Source organism: Vicia villosa, linkage group LG1 (assembly GCF_029867415.1).
Source record: "Vicia villosa cultivar HV-30 ecotype Madison, WI linkage group LG1, Vvil1.0, whole genome shotgun sequence".
Taxonomy (NCBI): domain Eukaryota; kingdom Viridiplantae; phylum Streptophyta; class Magnoliopsida; order Fabales; family Fabaceae; genus Vicia; species Vicia villosa.
Window position 1 is genome coordinate 12,538,262 of NC_081180.1, and position 19,473 is coordinate 12,557,734.

Sequence of the window (19,473 nt, forward strand, 5' to 3'; positions counted from 1 at the left end):
TGACATGCAAGATTAACACTTCAACGCCCAAGACAATGAGAGAATAAAAGTGATATGAGTGTGAGAATGAATTTAAATAAATGAGAATGAAGTGATTTTCCTCTTAAATAATGGGGACAATTTAAATTAGAATGTGTCGGGTGAGACATAGATCACAGTCAGCCGTCTGACTGATCTGGATGGTTGGCAATGCTCTTGAAAGCCAAATTACCAACTTCGGGAAGAATAAATATCTATATGGTTTTCATGCTTGCTACCTTGACTCCACAATTTTTTTCGATGGAGGAACAATACCAAAAAATTGAAGGTTTTATTTTATTAAAAAAAAAGTTATTTAATTTTTGCATAATAAAAATATATAGTCAAATAAAATTAAAGAAAGCGAATTAAAAAGGAAAACAAAGAGAGGATAGATAGAATAACTCAACTGATATGTGTTATTTGAGTTAGATAAATATAAAGTGATAGTTTATAGTTCAATAACTGGTGACAATATTTATTTATATTTATAAATTAACAATTTTTTAAAAAGAAAAAATATATTTAAATATATAGTTGAAAATAATAGTTTTCGGGTAGGCGAAAAGTTAATTTTTACTAAATAATTAAATAAATATAAATAAGTAATTAAATCAACCTTAATTTTGACTTAAATTTTTTTTGTAATAATGTTACAACTTAAATATATAAAATAGATAAAAAAATTGATTTAAAAATAAAAGTGAGATAAAAGTCAGCATTTTTTATCTAGTTAGTGAAAAAATGTTAGTTTTTATTAGATAATTTAAAAAAAAAGATTTAATAAATCTAAAAAATATTAATTTAATCTTATAATGTATACTTCAAAAACAAATATATAAAAATAAAATAAATATTAAAAATAAAGAAATAAAAAAATTGTATGGTAGCTACCAGTTGATCAAAATCTTTCTAATAGTTCGAGGAATAACCATACTAATGAATTCAACATCATCTTTCTTTTCCTTACTAATGAATTCAACATCATCTTTCTTTCTCATCAGTTTAGTGATTAACATTACAAATTTATATTTTTAGTTTGGAGTAAATCATCTTTAGAAAAATATAAAAATTGTCATGTCATTTGACTAACTCAATAAATATTCGTAAAAAAAAAAGCATTTGATTATTTGGAAGTTGTAAAAGTTGTCCTCTCAAATTAAATTTTGTTGAATAGGAAAACACTAAAAAAAATAATGATGAAGAAACTAAATATCTGATTATAATAATAACTATAATGTATACTTGTAAATGAAATATAAACAAGGAAAACATGTACTAATAAATAAATAAAAATTATAAAGTAGCCAATTGATATACCAGTTTAAAAAGTAATAATACCCCCAAAAAAACTTGAGTTTTATTTTCTTAAAAACTAATTTAATTTTTGTCATTCACGAGAGTCTTCACAATAGTTTCAAGAGGAACAACAATATATAAAAACGTGAATTTTATTTTAGACTTAATTGTAATTTTGATTAAAAAAGAGGAACAACAATATTCAGGATTTTAAAATTGAGATCAAAACTTAAAAGAAAAAAAAAACAAAAACAAAAATTACAATTAAACCTTTATTTTATTAAATAATCTAATTTAATAAAAAATATTATAACATATACTTTTGAGAAAAAGTAAAAAAAGTGGGACTAATCGTAAATTAAAATATATTTTTTAGGAATTTAGTAGAAAAAATATCAATATTAATTAAATAATTTAATAAAATAATAATTAAATAACAGTTAAATATTAATTTAGTTAAATAAATGTAATTTATTAGAATTGAACCATCATCAATGACAATATTAATTTATATTTATACAACTATATTTACTCATTAATGTAAAGAGTTTAATGAAGATACACTAATAATATAAAAAATTTACCAGGTTATTCAATGAGAATATATTCTATCCTATTATATAAATAATTTAAAAAATTTCGTCGAATGCATAATTTTTTTTGGTTTGATTGATTTGATGGAATATATAATCGTTATTGGTTGATAGTGTAAAATTAATTTAGACTCTTATTCTTTTTATGTAAGGTAAATAAATTGATATTTATAAATTAATAAATTTAATATATATATATATATATATATATATATATATATATATATATAATTTAATAAATATAATATAAGTTTTTAAAAAAATAAAGCATAATTAAAAACAATTAACCAAATGTTTTTCTAACTTTCAAAACAAGAAAGAAAACATGGATTCTTAGGTGGATTCCATTAGTCACGTGAATGCTCCACTGCCCTTTATCATGTGCACACAAGAAAAACACAAAATAGTATTCTCTCTAGAAATTAAAAACAAAAAAAAAAAGTTGGGCAGAAATTCGTGCACGATTTCTTAATATTATTAATATTACTAATGTTTATAAGGTTGGTCCTATCATATGAAGATCTCAAATCAAAGTGCATCTTTTATTCTTTCCCTTTTATACCCCACTCAAAATTTTGCCTACTTAAACTCCCAAACCTCTCTACACTCATTCATCCTACCACCGTCTCTCACTTTCTCTCTCTAACTTTCTCTCTCATTCAAACTGTTTTCTCCATTATTTTCATTTGGGTCTTGAAAGAAAGAAAAAAAAACTAGTGATGTCTTCAGAGGAGCAAAAGAACATGGGAGGTGAAAAGGTGCAGAAAAGCTACTTTGATGTTGTGGGTTTGTGTTGTTCTTCGGAGGTTCCTATGATTGAGAACATCCTCAAACCACTCGAAGGAATCAAACAGGTTTCCGTCATCGTACCTTCTCGAACAGTCATAGTTGTCCATGACACTCTTCTCATTTCACAGCTTCAAATTGGTAATTTTTAATTTGATCATAACTTTTTTCATCTTTCAATTTTAACATATGATTCTGGATTGTGCATTCTTCATTCATGATGTCGCATCGCTAACCTTAACATCGTGAAATACTACAATGTTTTGTGTCATCCAAAAGCTGTGTTTTTCACATGATAGTATTTGTTTTTTTTTTAAGAATCAAATTAATGTCATATTTTGTTTTTTTTTGGTTTAAAAATGCTAACATTGGATTACTATTTTTTTTTATAATTATTAATTGGTCCACATCAGTACCATGCTTGAAGCCAAAAATGCTAGCTAGCACTATTACCTAATCTCACATTGAGAATTTTTATTCTTAATTAATTAATTAATTTTTTTCATATAATTATTAAATTATTTTCCTAAATAATATACCCGGGTGGAAAATCGTGACGCAAAATGTTAGGACAAAAAAGTATGTCTTTTTCTTTTTAGTGCCTATGAAATAGAAACGTGTTTATCTCAAATATGTGTATTTCTGAATTCTTCAGGGATAATGTTTATAAAAAAGTATTAATATTTTAATGAATTTAACTTGTAGTATAGTAATTATTAATGTGAACAATGGATGAACAATCGGAAAGGAACTACTCTCTATCTTTATCACATGCTTTGGAAAGAAAGAAAGATAAATAAAGGTTCATGAAATAATGCACGAAAGTGATGTGCAACCACAAATTATTCTTATTCTAGAATCATATACCATAAATGCTCTCTATAAATTTTTTATTTTTTCCTAAAATGTTTAGTGGCTGAAATTCTAAGATGTCTTCTGAATTCGAATCTGCACCGTTGCATCTGATTGCATATCTGATGTTTTTACACAACTATCTAACTCCGTCTCTTTATAATGTTGGTTATCTTATGAATAAAGATTGATGTACTTTATCTTTTTATCTCATTATTAAAAAAAGGAGTTTGAAAAGATAAGAAAAAAGTGGTCAAAAGATATGAGAAAGTGTGTTGATTAAGTTATGTGTGTTTTGTGTGGGGACAGTTAAGGCATTGAATCAAGCAAGACTAGAGGCTAATGTTAGAGTGTATGGAGATGAAAAGCACAAAAAGAGATGGCCAAGTGTATACTCAATGGCTTCTGGTTTGTTGCTGGCACTATCATTTCTGAAATTTGTGTACCCACCATTCATATATCTTGCACTTGGAGCTGTGGCTGCTGGAGTTGTTCCTATTATCTTGAAAGCTTTTGTCTCCATTAGGAATGTAAGAGTTGACATCAATATTCTCGTCATCATAGCAGGTAATTCTAATTTTATTTTCACTTATTTGCTTTAAATTTTAATAAAAATTGAGAAAATTACAAAATTATTACTCCCTATAGGCATATTTTAAAAAGATATATTTTTTGGATTTATTAAATAAACAATTTATTTTGATTAAAAGAAGATATTTTTCTTATAAATAGGACTTTTATGATATGTGTAAGACAGATTCAAAGAATGGAAATAAAAATAGTAATAAAGAATAATTGATATAATAAGAAAATAAATATAAGAGTGAAAATATATATATGTTTGTCTAAAAAGAGCAAAATTTAATTTAGTCTTTGAAATATAATGTTTTGGTCTTTTAAAAAAGTATAATGGAACAAATTAGGGAATAGGACTTTCTTTATATTTTGTGTGGTCAATGAAAGAAATAGACAGAAAAGAAAAGAAAATAGAAAAGTACATAAAAGGAATAGAAAATAAAATAATAATTTATAATTTGGTATAAGAAATAACTATGAAATTGATAGAATAACATAAATATTCTTAAAAAAGTTAAATATAATAAAAAATTATTATTTTTAATATATATTGTTTTCAATGACTAATTTTTTTAGGTGCAACTGATATGTGCTAGTAAAGTTATATGAGTGTAAGCGGTTAATTCTAATTCAATTATATGTATTTTTCAATAATTTAATATATATTAGTGTAAACAAGACGTAGTTACTTATAAATAAATAACAAGTTATAGATATTTATAAATCAATAATTTCATTTTAAAAAAACAAAAAAAAAATCTTAGAAATTAAATTAAGTCCAATTTTTTGGTAGTTTTTCTTGTAATTTTTATATATTAAAAAATTAAACTATTTTATGAAATATAGTGGGTAACTAATAAAAATAATTTTTAACAAATAAAAATCCCATTAAGTTTATAGTATTTGGTATAATTAACAGTAAAACTAATTTATACATATAAAACTAACTCAATAAACACGTGATGTCTGTGGCATGGAGATTGAGTACCAAACGAATCATATAGGTCCTTACGAGTCAATGTATTAATTAAATGATTAAGAGAGATAGGTACTTATAGCCGAAATGATTATTTTTATTATACTATCAAGGCTTAGTATAAAAAATTAGATTCTCAAGCTTCTTTAAGTGGTAAAAAAAGTTAGTTTACCTAATAATTTTATCTTCTTATGCCTAACTCAAGTTAGGTTACAACTAATTCATGTGACTTGGGTCTTAAGCCAACTGTTTGGCCTAATCACCTCCACACTCCTAAACAAAGAGTACTAATTACTAATTTCTCTAAATATAAATCGCTATTAACTAAATTACAAATAATTAAAAAAAATAATAGTATTATTCAGGACCGTCTTTGAAGTTGTGCAAAATGGATTACTATGCGGTGTCTAAAATTTGTCACGATTAAAACACAGTTAAATATGACATTATAAAATGCGTGTCTCTGTTAAAGTGAAATTAAATAGGATCTCTATTTTATTGTTTTGGTTAAACTGCGATTAATTTACATAAGCCCTTCAAAAAATTTGAGACGGCTCTGGTAGTATTAAGTTTGTTAACATTTTATATTATTTTTTATAAATTTACCATTCAGGTTAATATTTTAAAACATATGTTCTTTATTCATCTGTGATGCTTCAGCTCCACTGAGTATGTTTTTTATTTGACAGTTATTGCGACAATTGCTATGAAAGATTATTTGGAAGCAGGAACCATTGTTTTCCTCTTCTCAATTGCAGACTGGTTAGAGTCAAGAGCTAGTCACAAGGTCTTTTTTATTTTTCATGTTTTACAATTAATTCATCAATCATCACAGTTATGGACGATGATCGTAACGATTTATGTTGACTAACTAGAAACAATTTGAACATGAAACAGGCTAATGCAGTAATGTCGTCGCTGATGAGCATTGCTCCTCAAAAGGCGGTAATAGCAGAAACCGGAGAGGTTGTTGATGTTGACGAGGTGAAAGTCAACACGGTTTTGGCAGTTAAAGCTGGGGAAACTATACCAATAGACGGAGTAGTTATAGACGGTAACTGTGAAGTCGATGAAAAAACATTGACAGGTGAATCGTTCCCTGTAGCTAAACTGAAAGACTCCACTGTATGGGCGGGCACAATCAACTTAAATGGTAAGTTATTAGTCTCCATTGGCACAAGAGAAGACTTATAAAAAGAAGAAAAGAATGTTCGATTTTTATTTTAATTTATTCGTTAGACTGATTTCGGGAAGTTAATCAACTTTTTTATTGGTTAAAAGGTTATATCAGTGTGATGACCACTGCATTATCTGAAGACTGTGTGGTTGCGAAAATGGCAAAGCTAGTGGAAGAGGCACAGAACAGCAAAACCAGCACACAGAGGTTGATTGACAAGTTTGCGAAGTTTTATACACCAGGTTATTCAAAACTTTCTGTATTTGTTTTAAACATTCTAACAATTTTCATATAATCAAACTAATGTTGTTTCTGATTTTCATAGTTCTCACTTTGGTGGTAATATTTTCAGGTGTTGTAATCATAGCAACACTTGTAGCAGTGATTCCGCTTGCATTAAAAGTACATAACGAGAAATACTGGCTTCATTTTGCACTGGTTGTTTTGGTAAGTGCATGTCCGTGTGCACTTATCCTTTCAACACCAGTTGCGACTTTTTGTGCTTATACGGCAGCTGCTACATCCGGTCTTTTGATCAAAGGGGGTCAATCTCTTGAAACACTGGCGAAAATTAAGATCATGGCTTTTGACAAGACGGGCACCATAACAAAGGGTGAATTTGCGGTGACAAATTTTAAATCTCTTTCAGATGACATTGATTTAAACACACTGCTTTACTGGTGAGAATCATCCTTATTTCCCTGTACAACTTTCTTTGAAGATGGTTAAATCTTAAGATTAAAAAAAAGAGATTAACAAACGTAACTTTTCAGGGTGTCGAGCATTGAGAGCAAGTCAAGCCACCCATTGGCAGAAGCAATTGTTGATCACGGAAGGTCTCTCTCCATTGAACCAAATCCGGAAAAGGTGACAGAATTTGAAAACTTTCCTGGAGAAGGAATCTATGGAAAAATTGATGAGAGAATTCTCTACATTGGAAACAAAAAAATCGCTACCAGAGCAGGATCTAAATCAGGTGAAAGATCTTTCCTATTATGTCACTATCTGTTTGAGGCCAACTAAAAATGATATACTGTGTAACACTGTTTTTTGAAACTGAGTTTAATGTCCGTTGTATTGATTTTATGTAGCAGTTCCGACCTTAGAAGGTGAAGCTGATGGAGGAAAGACTGTTGGCTATATATACTCAGGACCAACCCCAGTTGGGATTTTCTCGCTATCTGATACTTGTCGGTCAGGGGTTCAGGAGGCAATAAGGCAGCTGAAGTTGTTGGGAATCAAAACCGCTATGCTCACTGGAGATAGCCAATCAGCTGCAATGCAAGCACAGGAGCAGGTTTGTGATGTTATATTGCTAAACCCTTATTGATATAATATGAGCTTTTGGTTCTACATTGAGGTTGCGGTTATGCTGCGAAACTTGATAACACGGCTAAATGCGGTTGCAATTGTGGTTGCGATATTTCTGCAATACCTCTAAAACTTTTATATCGCAGACACAATTGCGCTTGCAGACCACAATTTAGAACTATTTATGTTTATTCAAGTATCATATTCTAAATGTAGATATCTGAATAAGTTCTAGGTTTAGGATTTACTAATCATGGACAAGTTAAATGCTTATGACAAAAGTGATTTTGCTTACAGTTAGGTGGAGCCCTGGAGTTAGTCCATGCGGAACTTTTGCCAGAGGGCAAAGTAAAAATCATCTCTGAATTTAAAAAGGAAGGTCCAACAGCGATGCTTGGAGATGGTTTAAATGACGCACCTGCATTAGCTTCAGCTGATATTGGAATCTCAATGGGGATTTCAGGTTCTGCACTGGCAAGTGAGACTGGTGACATCATTCTTATGTCGAACGACCTTAGGAAGATACCAGAAGCCATTAAGCTCGCCAGAAAATCTCGAAGGAAAGTGATAGAAAATATTGTATTATCAGTCATTACGAAGCTTGCGATTCTTGGTTTGGCTATCGCTGGTCACCCGATTGTTTGGGCAGCAGTTCTTGCCGATGTTGGGACATGTCTGTTGGTTATCTTAAACAGCATGTTACTTCTGCCAAGAAGACACAAGCATGGAGGAAAAAGTTGTAAATCGTCCACTAAACATCATGTCCACAAAAATGGATGTGGCGATACTAACGACTGTTCCTCTCATCATCACCATCACCATCAGCATCAACATGAGCATGAACATCAGCAAGAAAATCATCACCATCACCATCAGCATGAGCATGAACATCAGCATCAACATCAACATCACGGCCATAAGCATTGTTGCTCAAACAAGGCTGAGCCCCAGAAGCATGCCTCTAAATCATGTTCATCAAAAAGTCCACCCTGCCCTTCAAATCCAAGTTTAAGTGGAAGTGTTAACCATCTCAAAAACACGGAGAATCATGATCAATGTAAGGGAAGTGATAAATCACATGAATCAGATCACTGTCATCATGGAAGATGTGACAAGAGTCAAGATGAAGTCCAGAAGCATGATATTGAAAACAAGAACGTCACAGCTTCGGTAAAAAGTCATGGTCATTGTCTGGGACACAAGTCCCATGGGACAAAACACTGCCACAACCAAAACATTGGCATGGTTACTCATGATAGCACTTCACTTAGTTCTCCCACCCATCTCACTCTCTCTGATAAAAAACAAAGCCAACAATCAAGCCAGCACTGCCACTCGAATCATGGTTGTGAAAATCAGCACGACCATGGAACCATTTATGAGATTCAGCATCAGAAACCAGGTTGTCATTCTGATAACCATGGTTGTGAAAATCTGCATGACCATGGAGCCATTCATGACATTCAGCATCAGAAACCACGTTGTCGTTCTGATAAACATGGTTGTGAAAATCTGCAAGACCATGGAACCATTCATGACATTCAGTATCACAAGTCAGGTTGTCATTCTGATTTTAAGAAGCATGGGACAAGTGAAATATCCATTAATATCATCGAGGAGCTTGGTGAAACAGCATCGAAGCACGATTCTTCAAGTTTGGCAGAAAAAGAAAAGGATTCATGTAAAGACTGCTCCAAAACATGTGAGAACTTGCCTGTTGAGTGTGGGGGCTGCGAAGTTTCAATCGAGAAAGAAGTTAGTTCATGTTGCTATAACGAAGGTTGTTCAAAGGAATCGATCGAATCGTCAATTGCGCATGCTTGTAATAACTTGGACAAGAGAGTAGTTGGTGGATGTTGCAAGAGCTACATGAGGGAATGCTGTGGCAAGCATGGACACTCAAGGATTGGTAATTTCGTAGGTTTATCAGAAATTGTTACAGAATAGGTGCAGCTGACTCCAACCAGCACAAGCAAGAGAGTCAGAGAAAAAAAGGTTGTTTATGCAAATTTATGTTTAGCAGATTATCTTGATATATGGAAGTAATAAGAACTTTAATTGGCTATATTATATTATATTATATAGGAAACATCTTAATCTTGCTCCAACTCTTGTATATATGTTTTTAGAGTTGGTTGATGTGAACACAAGATTGAAAGATACAATGACACCATTGTGGGATGAATTCAAGATAGTTTATTTTTAATGTAATCATTGCTATGTTAGTGAATCTTGCTTTTGTTTATTTTGGAGCTAAAGGTATGACTTATGAGCAATTGGGTCTTTTTGTTTCCTACTTTTAATTATGTATGAACATATATTGATGTATACTACTGTTATTTGTAATATACATCCATGTTAAAAAGGTTTGTATCACCGATTCTTCGGAAAAAAAAAGGTGTATCTTTGTCGGTGTCTGAGACTACTTGCGATTGAAGCATGAAGTAACATTAGGTTCAAATGATGATAACTCATGCAAGCAATGGATTATTAGATTGAGAAGGTGACATGTATAATATCTACAAATTGTACCTGAGATTCAAATTGTAGAGTCACCATTGTTGTTAGTAGAAGTTGATCTAACTATGATGGTAACTTAAATGCCGCTTTGAAGTTAAATTTTTGTAGTTGATGAAGGAGAATCCGTTCCGTATCAAAATCAACGACGCTTGCACCGTGGGCTTTCATCCACGTTAAGGACAGTCTCGCATGGGATTGTTTTTTAAAACATTCGTGTCAACAAAACCCGTACCGGACTTGAATCCGAGGGTATTTACCTGAATCCGCTTCGAAGTTGACGGAGAAAACCCGTTTTGATTGAGTTTAGATTTTGGTTTGAGTTTTCTCCAATTACAAAACATGGAAATTGATCCAATAATAGGAACACTGGTACCACCCTGAACCGCCCGTTTATTTTTATTTTATTATTATTATTATTATGTACATTATTATTTATTTTTGATAATTTATAATATTATAAATGTGGTCAATGTTTTATTCTTTTGATTTGTATTTATTATTTAAAATGTATGTATGAAATTTTTTGAAATTGTTTTATCTCACCTCCGTTTTCTCTCACCTCGCTTTTCATCAAGAAACTCTTCTTTCTCCTCTTAACCATCAATAACCGACCTCTTTCACCCTCAAATTCATCACCGTTGAAAATCCTAATTTCTCTACCCCAAATCGATTCTGAAACCCTTCTTTGTCTCTCTCGATTCATCTATCTCCATGTGCTCCTTCTTTCTCCAATTCATGGTCGCCGAAATCCATTTCTTCGATTTTGCCACAAACCCTTCTAACCCCTACTATGTTCATCCCAATGAAAATTCTTCCCTCATCCTTGTTACTCCCTTGCTTGATCACAATAACTTCAACTCTTGCTCTCGGGCGATGAAGGTTTCCTTCATCTCCAAGAACAAACTTCATTTTATCGACGACACCTTCCTCCAACCACCCATTGGCCACACCCTTTCCGATCTGTGGATTACATGTAACAATATGGTTTTAACTTGGCTTCAACACTCTATCTCTGAAAAATATTGTTCAATTTATTTTATGGATTGATAGTGCTTTTACAGTCTGGTCTGGAGAATCAGATCGCTCAGGGAGACATCTTCAAAGTCTCTGATCTACGAGATTCTTTGATGCAACTTCATCAGTGAACCCTTGATGTCTTGACATACTTCACCAAATTAACCTCTCTATGGGAACAGATTGACTCCCTCCCTCCTACGCGTGGTTGTGTTTGTGCAATATCGTGTACTTGTGGTGCTGCCTTCGACCTCCGCAAGTATAAAGATTAAGACAGAGTGATCAAATTTCTCAATGGCTTGAATGATTCCTTATATAATTCTAGGTCTCGAATTCTTCTCATTTATCCTCTTCCATCCCTTGATAAGGTTTTCTCCATGATTCTTGGTCGAGAACGACAGTCTCTTCTTGCCAGCAACTCTGATCAATCACCCATGGCAATGCAATTCCAATCCTCATCCAATTTTGGGGGAGCTCGAAACTCCAACTTTTATCGGGGTTGTGGCAGAACTCCCATTGGTTGTGGCACTTCTTCCAACAAGGTTTGTACTCATTGTGGCCTCAATAATCACACCATTGACACGTGCTTTATGAAACATGGCTATCCCCCCGGTTACCACTACAAAAGTTTGAAGTCCTCTGTCAACAACACCACTGCTACTACATCAGTTGAGGACACTTCAGATTCCTCTACGGCTACTCAACAATCCTTAGCTACTATTCAAGACCAGTATCAATAAATCATCAAACTTCTGCAACAACAAAATTTGTCTCCTCCTCCTACCACTGAAGCGCCATTGCCTAACATCAACTTTGTTTCCTCAAATATGGCTGGTAATCCATTTGTATATTGGGTAATCGATACAGGTGCTACACATCATATCACCCCTAATTTATCTAATTTCACCTATTATTCTTATCTATCTCCTATTAACATGAAACTCCATGAAAATCTTGTTCTTACTAATGTTGTTGGCACAGTTTCTTTATCCAACAATTTATCTCTCACTCATGTTTATCATATTCCTACCTTTAATGTAAATTTGATTTATGCTGCCAAGCTGATTGATTCCTCTGTATGCAATCTTGTGTTCACTAACAAACAATGTCTTATTTTGCAGCACCATTCAAGGATTCTGATTAGTTTATGTGAAAAATAGAAAGAAGAAATGTTTTGAATGTGCTTGAGTGAGTAAAGCACTCAACATCCATGATATTTATTCACACTGTATAATTAATAATCTAACTTCCTAAATGCATGAATCTAAGACTTAAATGCTCCTTTTAATGGAAAACTTACAATGTATTTTTCTATTTCCAACACTTCCCCTCAAACTGGTGAATAAGTAATCTCCATTCCCAGGTTGGATATAATTCTCGTTCAAAATTTGAGCTACTTAATCCTTTAGTGAGAATATCTGTAAGTTGCCCTTGTGAGGACACGTATGGGGTGCAAATCAGCCCACTATCAAGCTTCTCCTTAATGAAGTGTCTATCAACCTTAATATGCTTAGTTCGATCATGTTGAACTGGATTATGTGTTATACTGATAGCTGGATTATTATCCCAATAGAGCTTCATGGGTCCTTCCCATTTGATTTTCAAATCTTCTAAAATAATTTTAAGCCAAATTAATTCACAAATGCCTTGTGCCATGGCTCAAAATTCAGCTTCAACACTAGAACATGCTACTACATTTTTCTTCTTACTCCTCTAAGTCACACGATTTCCTCCAAGAAAGGTACAATACCATTTAGTGGATCTTCTATCAACAATTGATTCTGCATAGTCTCTGTCAGTGTAGGCCTCGAGGGTTGTATTTCCACTTCTTTTGAACAAAGTTCCTCATCCTGGAGTTCCCTTAAGATACTCCAGGATTCTATGAACTCCCTGTAAATGGATCTCTTTAGGATAATGCATGAACTGACTAACCATACTTACATCATATGCAATACCGGGTCTAGTGTGAGACAAGTAAATTAATCTCCCAATTAGATGTTGAGACATTTATTTCTTGTGCACAACTTCTAGGTGCTACAATGCACAACTTCTAGCACTCCATTCTAAACTTGATTCCTCAGATAGTGAAACTTCGTGTCAATTTGCTTGCTTCTACCATGCAAAAAATTCTACAACAAATTTTGTAACCGCAAAGCTTGACATGCACACAACGCACCTGCAATGTATTCAACTTCACAAGTTAACAATGCAACCACTAGTTGCTTCTTGGAGCACCAAGAAATGGGAATTCCCATATATTTGAATAATATGAGTAGAACATCAGTTCTGACTCATATTCAGTTCTAGAAGGGAACAAAATCCAAATTTCCGAACCCCTTAATATACCTCAGAATCCTAACAACCACTTGGTAATTTGACCACTTTGGTTTATTTATAAATCTACTCACCATTCCAACTGCGTAACATATGTCAGGTCTGGTATTACAGAGATATCTACATCATTACCCTCAAAATCAGAATCCAGTTTATGATTTGTCTCAGTAAGTGTAACTACAGACTTCCAATTTGTCAGTTCGAATCTCTTTAGAATCTCAAGTTCATACTTCAGCTGATGCAGAATGACACCCTTCTTGGAGTACATAATTTCTATTCCTAGAAAATATACAATATTTCCCATATCAGTCATCTCAAATCCATTCACCAGCACTTTAATGAACTTGACTATCTCATCAGAACAGCTCCCTATCAACAATATGTCATCAACATAAAGACACACTAGAATCATATTGCCTTCAGAAGTATGATGAACATAAACACCATATTCCATTTCACATTTTTGAAACCTCTACTTCTTGAAAAACGAATCAATCTTCAAGTTTCAAGCTCTAGGCACTTGCTTTAATCCATACAAAGCTTTATGCAACTTGTACACCATCCCTTCCTGATTCTTTTTCACAAATCCAAGAGGTTGTGAAACATAAACTTCTTCTTGTAAAGGACCTTCAAAATTGAAAGTTTAACATCCAGATGTACCATATACCATTTTCTATTAGCAACTATATCAATCACCAACCTGATTATTTCATGTCTAGCTACATGTGCAAATACCTCAAAGTAATCTAGCCCATGTTTCTTAAGAAAACCTCTAGCTACTAACCTTGATTTTTATTTACCAATTGATCCATCTGGCTTCAACTTCACCTTGAAAAACCCATATGACGCTGATGGCTTTCTTCTCCTTTGAAAGCTCAGTCAACTCCCAAGTCTTATTTCTTTCTATAGCCTCAAGTTATTCTTTCATGGCATTCAGCTAGACTTTCTTCTTGAGGGATTCTTCGATATTCATAAGTTCAGAGTCTACTAACATGGCACACTGAATTAATTTGCCTTCAGAGTCTATCTCAGTATCGCGTAACATGTTGAACTCTGCAAACCTTTTGGGTATTTGTCTCAATCTTTGTGGTCTTAGTACTTGTTTTGAATCTTCTAGAAAACTTGGAACAATGTTATCTTCCGAACCTCCTCTAGAAACACTTCCTTCAGAATTACCACCTTCAGAAGAATGACTACTTCTAGAAGCATGATTACTTCCAGAAGTTTGACCCCCAGAGTCTCAAATATCAGAGTCTGAATCATTTTCAGATTTTGGATCATCTTTAGAGTCTAGATCTCTTCCAGAGTCTCCGTCATAGTCACCTTCCGAATCTCCTTCAGACTCTGATTATCCTTCAGAGTCAAATCGACTTTAGCTTCAGAATCATATTCTGATTCTGACTCATCTTCAGAAACTTCTAAACTTCCTTCAGAAGTACCTCCAACATCAGAGGCAAGATTAGACGTATTCCAGTCCCAAGTTTCTTATTCTTTCACCATGACATCTCTGTTGAATTCCACCTTCTTAGAGTTTGGAAAATAAAGTTTATGAGCTCCTGTACTGTGATACCCCACCAGTAGCATTACTTTACTTCTATCTTCCAACTTCTTTCTCTTAGCATCTGGAACATGTTTATAACATACATAACCAAATACTCTAAGATGATTCACACTTTTATTATCCCTAGTCCACTTCTCAAAAGGAACGACTTCCTCCATCTTATTAGTTGGACACTTGCTGAGCACATACTTTCCAGTGGCAACAAATTCTCCGCATAACGAGTGAGGTAGCTTCTTCTCCTTCAGCATGCCCCTCGTCATATCAAACAAAGTAAGATTTCTCCTTCCAGCAAGACCATTATGTTGTGGAGTGTACAGAGCAGTTATTTTATGCTCAGCTCCATTTTTTTCACTAAACTGTCTGAACTCTATAGAGTTATACTCACCCCCACCGTTAGTTATGAGAATCTTCAGCTTCTGACCATTCTGTCTTTCTGCCTTCACCTTGAACTTCAGAAACTCAGTAAACACCTTATGCTTAAACTTGATGAATACTACCCATGTCATTCGTGTGAACTTATCCACAAATAAAATAAAATACTTGTTTCCTCCAAGTGAAGGTTATGGGAATGACCCACACACACCAGAATGCATTACTCTTAGAGCATGCTTTGCTCTTGGAACCACTTATGATGCAAATGGAAATTTAGGTTGCTTAACTTTCATGCATACCTCACATAACTTATTAGGCTTCACAATATTAGGAATTCCATGTACAAAATTCTTAGAAGTCAGATGCCCTATGATTCTAAAGTTCATATGCCCCAATCTCTTATGCCACAACTAACTATCACCTTCAGCGCCTTCTACACTATGACATTTAGTTTTAGTTGTCTTCACATTCACCTTGAATGTTCTGTTGCTTCCCTGCTCAGATTGCATAATCAATTTCTTATCAGAATTATAAAACTTCAAGAAATTGTCCTTCATAATAACTGAGAAACCTTTCTCAATTAGCTGACTTATATTCATTAGATTTATTTTCATGCCCGAAACATACCAAACATCTTTGACTAGAACAGTCTTACCATTCTTCACCTAGATTTAGGCATTCTCGTTCCTTCAGCGTTAAAGAATTTATCATCAGCACATCTGATCTTTATCCTCTTTCTAGAGTCAAAGTCTATCAGCCATTATTTTTTCCAGTTAAGTGATTTGAGCCAGTATCCATATACCACCATTCTGACAATTCACTATTGTCAGACTCAAAAGCCATCAATATCAGAGGTTCGTCATCAGAATCTATGGCTAAATTTGCTTCTTCTGACTTCTTTCCTTTATTTGACCAACACTTAGAAGCATAATGGCCAAAATTCTTACAGTAGTAACATTGAACCTTCTTGTTGTCAGAATTCTCCCTTCGCTTATGATGTTTCTTCTCATTGGAATTGGATGCTTCTTATTAATGAGAACCACCATGTCTCTTCTTGGCTTCTGACCAAGAAGGCTTCTAACTCTTTCTTCCATAAGACGTCTTCAGAGCTTGTTTTACCTCTCTTTCAGAAGTTCCCTCAGTTAGACGAATTCTTGTGCTTCTAGATTGCTTTGAAGCTCTTAAATTCTCATGGTGCTCAGATCCTTAGAATGTTCAATAACTACAACAATGTAATTAAACTGAAAAGTAGGTGATCTTAGTACCTTCTCAATAATCACTTGTTCTGAGAGAGTTTCTCCACAAGTTTTTATCTCATTAGTGATCAGAATCACTCTGGAGATGTAATCACGTACTTTCTCATTGTTCTTCATGTTGAGATTCTCATACTGCTTACGTAGACTCTAGAGCTTCACCTTTTTCAATGATGTGTCACTGCCATAACACTGTACCAGTGTGTCCCATGCAGCCTTCGTCATCGTCGAATCAGAGATCTTCTCAAAAAAAATTGCATCCACACACTGATGGATGTACAACAATGCTTTCTGATCCTTCTTCTTTGTTTCTCTTTGCGCATTTTTTTACGCTTTCGTTGCATCCACAACAACCGACATGTAATCGTCGTAGATGAGATCAAGCACATCTTGAGCGCCAAACAACACACGCATCAGAATCATTCACCAATTTCAATTCTTTCCATCAAACACCATAAGTTTTGTATTTAAACCACTGTTTCAACTGTTCATCTTTGATATTATGCAAGAAATCATTCATATCTCACCAAACCCTCGTGTTTCTCGATCCCTCAAAATCAAGAAATGTGATTTCGCTACAATTCCGATCTTCAATTCACTATGAATTGAATGAATTTGAAATCAAAACAATCACACACCTTATGTACACTCGTGTCTCCCTTCTCGTGGATCTGAATCGGAGCTCTAGATACCAATTATTGGTGCACAATGGAACAAGATAAATAAAGATGAACAAGATGAAGATGGAAGAAGAGAGAGAAGGTTTTAACTAACTCTTCTACTCAAGAAAAACGGTTACAAGAATGATTCAACTCTATTACCAATTACAAAATAAAACTGCAATATATATTAACAAGTATGCTATTCAGACACTATATTGTACACCTACACTCAATTCACTGTTCACAAATACCGTGAACAGTGAAATAAAGAGTGAGTAGTGACATGAACAATGGTCGTGAATAGTAATATGAACAGTGGTAACACAAAATTGGTTAATTTAGAGTAAAAAGTTGGTTAATATAGTTTATTGTTTGGTTAATAACGACCCAGATATTATAAATAATTTTTAGTAGTAAAACAAAGAAGGTAATGATGTATAAAATATTGGTTAATAAAGTGATGAAGTTGGTTAATAAACGCCCATATATTAAAAATAATTTAGTATTAAAAAAAAGTTGGTTAATGAAGTGTAAAATGTTGGTCAATGTAGTGATGAAGTTGGTTAATAAACACTCAGATATTAAAAATAATTTTTAGTAGTAAAATAAAGTTGGTTAATAAAGTATAGAATATTAGTTAATCAAGTGATGAAGTTGGCTAGTTACACCGTTTTAATATTAGTCTTCTTTAATTAAAAAAAATTATTATTTTTTAAATAAAAATCACATTCATCGTATTGGTGAATAGTAAATACGATGTTGTGAATATTTTGAATATAAGAATAACATTTTTAATATATTAAATCCATATTAAAGTAAACTAATTAAAGTTTAACAGAATACCTAAACAAACTAATCACAAATATTGAATGTGTAATTATATTTCAACAAGAAAGAAATAAAAAAAACATTAAATATTAAATAAAAGATTATAGATAAAACAGAAGTCATCAACCTTCAACCTTAAATAAAATAAGACAATTTCTCAACATATCTCATGCATCTCTCACGCATAGAGCTGTTAAAATGGGCTCGGCCCACTCGACCAGCCCAGAAGCCTAATAATTTAGCACGGACCGGGCTGCAAAATATCTTAAAAAACACGACCCTATCTTTTTGGGCCAGCCTGTCGGTCCTATGTTTTTTATGGGTGGACCCGGGTCGGGCCAAACGTGCTCCGGGTTGACCCATTAAAATTTTTTTGGATAAATTTTAGGAAAAAAAGATTGAGATAAGATATGATTGCATAAATGTGTTTTCAAGTGATAAAGAAAAGTTAAAGAGGATGAAGATATATTTTCAAGATGATGTGATCAAGGAAATGGTTGTGAGATGGAGAGAAATTTTGATAAGTATTGGTGATAATATTAAGTTACTTTGCACTTTTACATGAATGTTTTTGTGGTATTCATATATATATATATATTTATGTATGATTACTTTAAACATTACTTATCTAAATTTATGATGACTCTCTACTTATGTTATGTAGCTTTTATCCATTACATCCCTTTTTATAAAATTAAAACTATCATATTGAAATATCGGTCTGGCTGGCCCATCGGACTACACGAGTCTTTGATAAACGGGTCGGACTCATTTTATGTAGCTCATTAAGCAACTGGGTCGGGCCGGGCCAACCCATTTAAACGCACTAGCCCACCAGACCAAAGCGGGCTGGACCAGGCCGACCCATTTGACAGCTCTACTTACGCACCACCGAATTGATAAAACTATCTTCGTGCTTCCGTAGATGCATCTCCGAAAGCATATTTTTTTTGAAAAAAAAAATTGATTTTTTCCGTGATGCATCTACGGAACCCCTTAAAACATAGTGAAACGTGAGATTTTCTCAATTAATTGGGAAAATCATAATGTTCCGTAGATACATCTACAGAAGATTTCATTAACTTAATTAATTTGAATTAATTTGTATAATTTTCTCTATTAATTTGTAACTTAATTTAAAATTTTCTCAATTAAATTTCACCATGTTTTAACGATTACGTAAATGTCATCAAACTTAATTAATTTGGGATTTTCTCAATTAATTGGGAAAATCTCCAATTAAATTACAAATTAATTGAGAAAATCTTAAATTCTCAATTAATTGGGAAAAATCTTCCGTAGTTACATCTACAGAAAGGTTTCTCAATTAATTGGGAAAAA

At 33.0% G+C, this 19,473-nt stretch overlaps 1 protein-coding gene across 2 annotated transcripts; it reads left to right on the forward strand.

The window, feature by feature from the left end:
• The first annotated feature begins 2,420 nt into the window (after positions 1-2,420).
• On the forward strand, positions 2,421-9,884 carry LOC131628682 (cadmium/zinc-transporting ATPase HMA3-like). 2 transcript variants are annotated; one of them, XM_058899512.1, is made up of 9 exons: positions 2,421-2,837; positions 3,858-4,115; positions 5,790-5,887; positions 5,998-6,253; positions 6,382-6,519; positions 6,630-6,957; positions 7,051-7,253; positions 7,369-7,574; positions 7,886-9,884. In XM_058899512.1, the coding sequence occupies exons 1-9, from the start codon at positions 2,630-2,632 to the stop codon at positions 9,533-9,535; spliced, it is 3,345 nt and encodes a 1,114-aa protein (XP_058755495.1). In that variant the 5' UTR covers positions 2,421-2,629; the 3' UTR covers positions 9,536-9,884. The 2 variants fall into 2 exon arrangements, with proteins under 2 accessions (XP_058755495.1, XP_058755502.1); XM_058899519.1 differs by having other exon boundaries at positions 2,422-2,837; positions 7,372-7,574.
• Positions 9,885-19,473: the final 9,589 nt, after the last annotated feature.